The sequence below is a fragment of the Elgaria multicarinata genome, chromosome 11 (genome assembly GCF_023053635.1).
Source record: "Elgaria multicarinata webbii isolate HBS135686 ecotype San Diego chromosome 11, rElgMul1.1.pri, whole genome shotgun sequence".
Classification (NCBI taxonomy): domain Eukaryota; kingdom Metazoa; phylum Chordata; class Lepidosauria; order Squamata; family Anguidae; genus Elgaria; species Elgaria multicarinata.
In genome coordinates, this window is record NC_086181.1 from 18,778,137 (window position 1) to 18,789,164 (window position 11,028).

At 40.9% G+C, this 11,028-nt stretch overlaps 1 protein-coding gene across 1 annotated transcript; it reads left to right on the forward strand.

The window, feature by feature from the left end:
- Positions 1-4,798: 4,798 nt before the first annotated feature.
- On the forward strand, positions 4,799-5,734 carry LOC134406658 (olfactory receptor 13H1-like). The gene has a single exon (XM_063138176.1). The coding sequence runs from the start codon at positions 4,799-4,801 to the stop codon at positions 5,732-5,734; it is 936 nt and encodes a 311-aa protein (XP_062994246.1).
- The last annotated feature ends 5,294 nt before the right edge of the window (positions 5,735-11,028 follow it).

Sequence of the window (11,028 nt, forward strand, 5' to 3'; positions counted from 1 at the left end):
GAGTAAGTGTGGTAACACAGCATTTAGTATTGGAAGCAATCAATACAGGCTAGAGCCAGGTTAGAAGAAGTTGAAATCAACTTCCTTTATTAGTGCTTTTATACAAATATTCAGAGAAGGTTATCTAACACTGTTTAACTACAAACACACTCTTTGTGGATCTCTACCCAAAGATCTTTTCTTTTCCTGCTTTTCCGCAACTTAACCTCTAGGTGGCACTGTGTTATAGTGGAATACAGCAATTACATAAGTAAGAAAACACTTTTTCTTTCACTTCCAGAAGTAATACAGCCATTTCCTCCACTCTACTAAATAAAAAACAATAACAGGAAAGTGCTCCTAAAAGACAGAGGTGAAACTGGAGGAATATGACATCATCTGAAGAACCCGTGAATAACAATGATCAACAAGCACACAATAAAGCACAAACACATAAAAAAAAAAGCCTCGTGTATAAAAGCTGTTCATTTATTATATATTCAACTCAGACGGGACAGAAAACTAGATTTTTAATTAGGCTGTGCTCCCCAGTGAATTGCAGTGAATTGTCTCTCTGAAGTTGAGACACTAAAACTGGAAAATAATCAAATGAGAGAATGTAGTAATAACAGCTCTAGTGAGTCACTTTCTGTTTGTTTATTTATTGATCTGAAAACTACTGCAAATGGGTCCTGCTCCTGCCGATATTATGGGAGATGCAGACCTGACTTCAAAAATACATATAATTGTGAGTTTTAATTTCATGGACCTATGGGATAATATTATGTTTATTTTAGAATGCCCAAATGGCACATGCTGTGTCCACGTCTAGCTGATTTGCGTGCCTTTCAGTTTGCACAAGCTTGGGCCATTTCATGAAATGAAGCCCCGATTCTTGAAGAAAGAGTCCTAGGTGCTATGGTGAGTGACCCTCTTTTCTAATTACGCCTAATAAGAATTGCCATTTTGCCACCAGGCCAACTATGATTTCCTTCCTGACACAACAGAATAAGGGTATGTCGCATCACAGTCCAACGGACCATATCATCCAGGTCTCTTCTTTCCAAACATGATCACTGGATGCCACTGAGAAGCTTGATGTTACTCATATCATCTGTCTCCAGCGTCTGATAATCAGAGCTATGGGAAGATAGGAAACCGACTTATACTGAGTCATTGGTCCATCTAGCTGAGCATTGTCAACATTGACTGGCAAGAGCTCTCCGGGGTTTCAGGCAGGATTCCTTCCTAGCCCTACCTGGAGATACTGTTCTACACTGAGCTATGGACCCTGTCCTCAGATACAGGTAGCATAGTATCAGTATACACTGAAGTCCCATTCTTAGCTACTGTCAAGGATAAAAATCTACTTTGGTTCTAAGGCAGTTCTGTTTTATTGAGCATAATACAGCTGTATGGAAAGAGTCCTACAGACAAAGAGCTTCTCCCCTGGCAGTGTGGAAAGCTACACGTGGATGTTGCCTGCTATAGATTATTCACACTGCCGTGGCTACTAGTCAGTGGTAGTCCGACTTTCCATGCAGTTTTCTAATACCCTATTAAAACTGATCAATGTAGTGGTCACCACTTTGTCTTGTGATAATCACTCCATTAGTTAAGTAGGTGTTGCAGGGAGAGGGAGGGTTCCTTTTCTTTGCATTGGATCCAGATTTAGTCATCCTTAGAGACTGGGAATTAAGTTAGTAATAACGAATTCAAGTCCCGTTGATTTCAGTGAGTCTCCTCTAAGTATGGCTAAGTCTGGATCTACTCCTATGTCCTAAACCTATTGTTAATCAGTTTCATGGAGTTGGATGCAGATTTAGGCATACTTGGAGTAGAACCATTAATATCAATTGGGCTTAGATTAGCTATGACTAACTTAGGTCCCATTCATTTTAATAGGACTATTCCAAGTTTGACTAAGTCTGGATCCAACCCATGGAATGTTCTTGAGTTCTAGTGTTTTGATCAAAATGGGAAGGAAGAAGGTGAGGCAGAGGCATATATATTATAATACACATTTTACTCAATCCGATTTCTGCCTATGACAAATTATAAATATCAAAATCACCTCCTTTGAAAACTGTAGGATGTATCAGTTATGCTGGAAGTGGAAGAACTTCCTTACACAGCCTAACCTACCACACAAGTAGGTGAGGTAGGAAGAGTGAGGAAGAGTTCCGTAAGGAAAGACAGGATAAACATGTAATAATAATAAGATGGGTACATATTAAGAACTATGATGAAACTATTTAATTGGTCAAATGTTAGAGAAGAGCATCTATAGATTTTTTTAAAAAAATATATCAAATTTCTACCCTGTTCTTCATGACTTATGCAAAGAGTTTAAATATTTCTTTCTAAAAAAACAACAGTGTGTGTGTGTGTGTGTGGTAAATACATGCGTACATAAACACATTACTTTTTGCTTGGGAAGTTCTATGTAAAAAAATGTGTATGTCACACACACACACATACACAAAACATTGTAAGAGATTTAGATCACCAGAACTCTTTCACAGCCAGTACTATCAGAAGAGGAAAACATGAGGAAAAGTTGGAAGAAAATTTGCTTACAGGTAGATGCTACTCATTGGTTCCTAAATGTGTCACCTAAAAACAGAAGAAGCAAAAGAAGAGTCAAGCATCAAGCTGGTGTTTGAAAGCAGGCAATTATTATATGAAGCTTGCCCAGCATATTTTGACCAATGGTCTTCCTCAGGAACAAAAAGTCCTCATGTGTTTTATTCTGAAACATCAGTTAAAAGAAGCAAGAATGCTGTGCTAATCCTTGAGAGGGGAATCCAAAATCCTCAGTTTGGCAACACTTTTATTAAGACCAACCCAAAATCCACAAAAGCTGTTATCAAGTTCTTCAGAACTTTTTATCAGGTTAGTTGGTACCAAAAGCAGGGCATGAGGGAAGAAACAGAAAAGTTCAGACTCCTGGCCAGTTCTTATGGACCATGAAGTCTGCAGTTTAGCTAGGCCCAGTCTCAAAATGGAGATACGCAGTCTGAATGAGTGAGTCGGTGGTGAGTGTTAGCAGTTCAGTTTGGAATCTACCAGCAGAGGAAGAAGTTGTGCTCCCACTCGAAGAGGGACTTTGGACTATCCAGTAGGTAATTCTAACCATTTGGCCTCAATTATTTTTTTACCTAGTACACCACCTAAAATTAATCACTGGCTTTGTTAATAGAAGTGCTATCATGTTTCTCTGCACTTCTGCTCTATGCTGACTCAGGACCCTGTGTGTTCCTCACAAGACAAAAAGCAGATCAGAGTGTCAGCCAGCAATTGAGTTTTCAGAAATGAAGGTCAGCCATGGCCTGTCTTTCCCAAAGTGCATAATGTGATACCTCCATCACCTACTACTGACTAACTCATTTTGCAAGTCTCCACCTTGAAACTGGGTCAGGCCATTTTGCATCATCTGTCCTGATGAAGCATTCTGGAGAATTCAAGAGCTTGCACATTTTCGTGTCATTTTGGTTGGTCTTAATAAAGATATTGACCAATTACAGTTAAAAGACCTCACTCAAACAATGTTGTTTTTTAAACAAAAGTTGATTTTTTTTCAGCCCTATTTTTTCCAGTGCTATGGGCTGATGTTCACTATCTTCCCTTGGGTTTACTGTTACACCAGAAAATAAATGGGTGCTTCTACGAACACAGACACAATCGAGGACACTGCCGATTCATTCATTCATTACATTTACATCCCACATTTTTTCCTCCTTAAGCAACCAAGGGAGCCTACATGATTCTCCTCTTCTCCTTTTTATCCTCACAACAACAACCCTGTGAGGTACTTTGGGCTGAGAGTCTGTGACTGGTAGGGTGACCATATAAAAAGGAGGACAAGACAGGGCTTCTGTATCTTTAACAGTTGTATAGAAAAGGGAATTTCTGCCCCCTTTTGTACCTGGTCATGCTAAGCAGGACTCCTGCAGCCTTAATTGTAGTGATGAAGAGGGAATTTCACCAGGTGCTGCATGCATATGAATGGCACCGGCTGAAATTCCCTCTTCAAAAGAACAGTTAAAGATACAGAAACCCTGCCCTCCTTTTCAGAGCTTCCATGGCTGAGTGGGGATTAGAACCAGGATCCCTCTACTCCCAGTCCAAATCACTAACCACTACACCACACTGGCTTTCACTGGTTCTCTCTTGAAAAGCTGCTTTCAAGCGCCAGCATACAACCTTCCATTGGTTGTTGAGAGGGGGTGGGTTTTTTCCCCCTCATATGAGGCCCAGTATTGGGCAAAAGGCAGGATAATAATAATAATAATAATATAATAATAATAACAACAACAACAACAATAATTCTGCTTTTCTGCCTTCAACACAATACCACAACACAATTCTTCTGTTCTCCTGAGCATTTATTTATTTATTTATTTATTTATTTATTTATTTATTGCACTTATATACCGCTCCCATAGCCAGGGCTCTCTGGGCGGTTTACAGAAATTCTAAAATTAAGATAAAAACGAGTATACAAAATTTAAAAATGGCAGTTAATGGCATTGGATGACTTCTATGTTACACACACAAACACACACACACACTGAACTGCTGTTTCTATGCTTCTTGTACATTGTGTCAAATCTGTGGTTTTTCATTGGTTTTTAATATTGCTGTTTCTTCCCTGCCCCATTTTTCTATTTCCTATTGCTTAGCTGCCCTAAGGCTTCTGCAATAAGGCAGGACGTAAACCTTTATATCAACAAAGAAACATCCTGGGCTCAGACCATACTGTTTCCATTCACTCTGTTTTCTATTTGGACAATGCTAAGCCCTCAGAGGACATGAAATGGGAAGGAATGATAATGAGACGGCCATGACAGAATTCATCCTGTTAGGCCTCTCGAGTAACCCTCACACAAAGTTGACCCTCTTTGGCCTCTTTCTCCTCATTTACCTCATCACTGCCGTGGGCAACGGCCTTCTCATCCTGCTCGCCGTGGTGGATCCCCGTCTGCACACCCCCATGTACTTCTTCCTCGGCAACTTGTCTTTCCTTGACATCTGCTATACTACCAGCAGCATCCCCCAGATGTTGGCTCACTGCCTGTCGGACAGGCCGACAATGTCCCATGGCCAATGTTTTGCACAAATGTATATCTCCCTCTTCTTGGGGATGACCGAATGCCTCCTTCTGGCGATGATGTCCTACGACCGCTGGGTGGCTGTGTGTAACCCGCTGCGCTACATGCTCATCATGACCAGAAAGGTTTGCGTTGCCCTGGCTACTTTTTCATGGGGCAGTTCATTCCTCCTGATCCTGGTGCCTTCTCTCACCACACAGGCCTCCCTGTGCGGGCATAACATTATTGATCACTTTATGTGCGAAATCCAGGCTGTGATTCCGCTGGCTTGCTCGGACACCCGCAGCAACCGGGCTATCATGTTTGCCACCAGCATCTTCACGTTGATCCTGCCCTTTGGCTTCATTGTGGTCACCTATGGCCGTATTATCGTGGCTGTGCTGAAAATGCAATCCACAGAAAACAGGAACAAAGCCTTCTCAACCTGCAGTTCCCACCTCATGGTAGTAGCCATATTCTATGGGACAGCCATGTCCATGTACCTACAGCCTCAGGCCAAGTCTTCCTCGGATAAAGGCAAGTACATTGCCATATTCTATGGCACCATCACTCCCATGTTGAACCCACTGATCTACAGCTTAAGAAACAAGGATGTGAAGCAAGCATTCTGGAAGGTGGCTGGGAGGAAAAGGAATCTCTGATGGCTACCAGGACTTTCCTTTTATTGTCAGCCTTGCTGTCTTTTTCTTTGAATGCAGCCATCCACCAACTTCATGACTTCCAGTGATGTTGGAATACAACTCCCATCATCCTGATCCAGCAGAGGCATGCTGGGTGGGGTTTATGGGAGTCGTAGTCCAACACATCTTGAGGTCAACAGGATTTTCTAATGTGTATTTTTTTTTATGTGTCTGCAGAGATCTTTGACACCACCACTGTTAGCTCAGTGTTTGAAAAAAAAACTTCAATTTGTCATGGACATTTTGTAGCCTCATGAAACAGGGGAGCATAGTCTTTTCTTTTCTGAGGTCTTTTTTTTTAAAACTCCCTTTTCTTTTTTGTGCTTCTGTGATGCCCTGGGTTCCCTCCAAGCAAGTTGATGCATCCCTCTTCACCAGGGGAGGTGCCATTTTTGGCTACCTAAGGAGTGGCATGCAGCCTTGAACACTGGAAGTCTGACTAAACTGCTATCCAGCTTCTTGAATAGGACATGAAATATTATTGTACTTTTTCAACCATAGTAAGGAAATGTAACTTTTTAAAACAGCAAAAAAATCAAATACACAAAGTATAGAATTCATGTAAATGACATCCTTGTAGCATATTAGAATTATTATTCCAATATGCTACAAACAAAAGCCACTTTCTCATAAATCCCTCGGTATTTCTTCTCCTTTGGTTTCCTGAATAATGAGTAATCTTAGGCATGACCAGAACATGCCATATCTTTACCATTCTGAAATGAGAGGACCATCACTTTTTCCACCTACTAGCTATAACATGTATCTTTGTTGCTCTTAATAAATTAATTACTAATTCAAAATCAGATTCTGGTAATATGGGGCTCCATCACTCCAGTGTTATAGCCCACTGTCACCCTGCGTTGTATGTTGATGAATCACATGACATCACCCCTGTCCTCCCCTGATCTTGCATTCCCCCTCCCTTTTAGCACTGTCTTTTGGTGTGGGGAAAGTCTGGTTCTTCCAACAATGCGAAAGGACACCGCTCTACCCTCAATGTGTATTTTTAGGGGGCATGTGTGTCTAAGGGCAGTCTCACTAAAAAAAGAGGAGGGCAGTGCAATTTTCCATGCAACCATGAAGGGGGAGGGAGGGAGGTCCCATTTAATTCTATGTTCTTACTCCTGAGTAGGCATGACCAGGGGTACATTTTCACCTTAAAAGAAATGTGATAAATGCACCCTCCTTGCCCACAGCTCCCTCATTTTTAAAGATAAAGAGATCAAAATTAGCACAGTGATAGATCTTTAGTAGAGTTTTCAGCAGGCCAAGTTTGAATGAGATGGGTCCATCCCTTGATTTTTCAGGATTTTTTTTTAAAAAAAATCCATTAAACCCTTTTCATGTAAGGCCACAAGTGCAAAGGATGGATCCTTTCATCATGCTAAGCTGTGCATTTCCAAGTTTATAAAATAGTGAACTGCTGGTTCCCTTACTCAAGAGTAAATCCCATTGATTTCAACTGCATTTACATCCAATTCATACTAAAATCCCATGTATCCTTACCTTTGAGTAAACCCCATTTTAGCAAGTCTGTCTGTTCAATGGGGTTTACTCAAAGGAAGGCATGCATGGGATTTTAGTATGACTTGACCCCTACCTGTAAGACAATGGGATTGCTCCTCATCGAATATAAACCTGAATTTTCCTTGATTTGAATCTAGGCAAAGAGCGTCACAATGCAGCAGCAACAGCAATTTATCTCCTGATTTTTTTTTATAGTGCAGTTATTAATGTGCACATGTGCACATACGAGGCTATGGATTATAGACGAGCCAAGCTATAAATTTTATCTGCGGAGCTCTGCAGATTCATAGACGAGGAAAACCAAGAGGGGGGAAGGAACGAGGCAGTAAGGGAGGACCTGAGAGGGGGGAAAGTAGTACGTTGCAAAGGACAACCCTCCAAAAAGAAAACAGAGTCTTTTCTCCAAGGAGCGAGATGGAGACTGAACACGTCTCCTCCCTCTGGCTGCCTGTTCCCCCCTCTTTGTTTAATATTATATGGTCTATCTGCAGAGCTCCACAGATCATATAATTTAAAATGAAAATGGCGAGAAGGAATGAGGGAGCCAGAGGAGGACGCGATAGGTGGGAAGGCAGGAAATCAGCCAATCACTTTGTCCTGCCCTGAAAGCTCCACCCACATATCAAAATGCGATTTAACTCTCCCAACGACACATAACTATAATGCGGTGCAAACTAGGATGTTGATCCAAAAGTCGCGATAAATCGCAAATACGAATATGCGCATTTCTGCATTAAAAGCCTGGTGCTACGGCAAATGGACGCCTGCATGATATGTCCTAAAACATGAATCTGTGCATTTACGTCAGTGTAAAGAAGCTTTATAGACAACCCTTTGGGTGGAAATGCAGTTGAAATCAATGGGATTTACACAATGCTGCAACCCACTCCAGTTCACACTGCAAAGCCTCCATGTAGGGTGAGGGGAATGGGCATAGCCTAGGTAACAGGGAATAACCATGAAAGTACATAGGAGATAGACACAGTTTTCCTGAAGTGAATTCTGTAACAAGAGAAGCTACTTCCTAGGAAAAAGCAGTGCAAGACCAGGAGTGCTCCATGTCGATTACTAGGGAGGGCGAGGTGTCCAACTACCACCAACCAATGAACTGTAGGGGGAGGTACAAAGGGGATCTGAGAATGCATCTCAACGGAAGAACACCAATACACTGGTGGGCAGGAGAGGAGAGGAGTAAAGATGAATGAAACGTAAAAGTAAGCGCTCAGGGTTTCATACGATAAGAAAACAAAGACAGATAATTCGAGGGCAAACCAGGGCAAATGTGTAGGTGTGATGGAGCTCACAGTTCCTTGCTTCCTTTAGGGAGAGAGTCGTATGATCCCTGCTTCTTGCAGAGGAAAAGGAAAAAAGAGGAGGGAGCAACAATTAAGAACTGATCGAGCTACACAACATTCTCTGTTGTCCCCTAATGTATGGATACAATGAACAAACAAATAAGGACCTTGTACATTAATTGCCAAGCTGCATTGATACAAGAAATTCATACAATTTTAGCTGGATAACGTGTACACTTTTTAAAATAATGGTTTTTTTAAAAAAATTAAAACAATTGTTCTTTTGAAATGTATACACATTACAGAATTATCTCTTATATTGTGTAACTCATAGGGTGCATTATTTTAAAAAGTATGCCCTCTGCATAAAGGCTGTTCGGTCCAAGCCCAGTTTAAGGCTAAGGAACAGTGAGACGGGGGAGCAGCCAGGGCCTTTTGAAGTTGCCCATCAACTAGACAGCAGACTGAACAGGCACAGGTCTACACAGGTGACCTGGTCACACTCCTTCCTAGGAGGGTGAAGTGTTTTCTATTGCTTTTTTAAATTCTAGTCATTGTTCCCAAACAGAATTAGCTTGCAGAAAATGTTATACAAATCTGTGTTCTCTTTGGGGAGGATGTATTTCCTCTCTTTCTGTGCATGTATGAGGCATAAATGACCACCCTACTCTGAGCTTTTCTGCATGAGGCTGTTTATCTCTATATCTACTTTCAGTTTCTTGACAGAATTGAGATTGGAGCACAACACAAAGAGCTTTTTCTCTTGCTTTGCTGCAACATAACCTCTAGGTGGCACTGTGATAAAGTGGAATATTGCAGTTACACAAGTAAGAAAATGCCTTTTCTTTCACTTTGAGAAATAATATTGCCATTTCTGCTACTCTACTAAGTAAAAACAAATAAACAAAAAACAACAACAACAACAACAACAGGAAAGTGCTCTTAAAAACAGAGGTGAAACCGGAGAAACATGACATCATCTAAAGAACCCATAAACAACTGTGATCAGAAGCACACTATAAATCTCAAGCACATAATAAATGCCTCGTGTAGAAAAGCTGTTCATTTATTATACATTCAGCTCAAACGGGACGGAACGCTTGATTTTTAATTAGGCTGTGCTCCCCAGTGAATTGCAGTGAATTCTCTCTCTGAAGTTGAGACACAAAACCTGGAAAATGATCAAATGAGAGAATGTAGTAATAACAGCTCTAGTGAGTCACTCTTTGTTTATTTATTGATAGATCTGAAAACTACAGCAGATGGGTCCTGTTCTTGATGACATTATGGGAGATGCAGACCTGACTTCAAAAATACATATAATTGTGAGTTTTAATTTCATGGACCAATAGGATAATTTTATATTTATTTTAGAATGCCCAAATGGCACATGCTGTGTCCATGTCTAGCTGATTTGCGTGCCTTTCGGTTTGTACAAGCTTGGGCCATTTCATGAAATGAAGCCCCGATTCTTGAAGAAAGAGTCCTCGGTGCTATGGTGAGTGACCCTCTTTTCTAATTTTGCCTAATAAGAATTGCCATTTTGTTGGGTTATTTTGCCAGAACTTTTCTCTCTCTGGAACTCTGTTTGTGCTCAGAAACAAACACATATCACGCAGGTCTTACACAGCAGAGCTGGTTTATTTCCTTCAGGCTTCTGTGCAGTTCAATTCAGATCAGTTCAGATCAGCACACTGAGGCATACACACAGAGAGCAGTGATCATAGAGCAGTGATCAGTAAGCAGTGATCAGTTCCATTTTACACAAGTGAGAAACTATATACAGATCTACACAATTCTTATCTACATTACATACAGCTGTGATGAGGCTAACTTAGAATCTTGGCAAGGTTCCCAGAACAGCCTCTATCTCAAGGTAATTGCCCACAGATAGACTTTCACTGTTTAACCCTGAGATAGCCATACACACACAATTTTAATGACTAAGCAAGTATTTCTTTTCATATACTTAACAGTCCTCCTCTTGCGCATGTTGTTTAAATTGTGTTACAATCTGAGACCCAGCTTTAAAACATCTCTTTGTGTTTTACCATTGAACGTTCCACCTGTCCTTTCTCATTTTGTTTTACTTTGAATACCCATTTACTGTTAATGGCTTTACGACCTTCAGGTAAAGGTACTAGCTCCCACGTTTCATTTTTTTCCATTGCTCTGATTTCCTCTGACATTGCTTCATGCCAGCCCTGAGCTTCTGTAGGTTCCATCTCCTGAATTTCCTCAAATGAAGTAGGTTCATAGGCTATTAGTAAAGCTCTATGAGAAACCTGTTTGCTTTGGTATTCATCTGAATAACGAATTGGAGCTTTGCGTTCCCTTTCTGATCGTCTTGGCATAGTTACAGGCATAGTTTCCTCCTCTACAGTTTCTTCCCCCTCCCTCTCTTGCTGAGATTGTTCAGGAATTTCTTCT

Bases quoted from the DNA above. Each gene is read 5' to 3' on its own strand.
- LOC134406658 (XM_063138176.1), top strand. From the start codon at position 4,799: ATGGGAAGGAATGATAATGAGACGGCCATGACAGAATTCATCCTGTTA.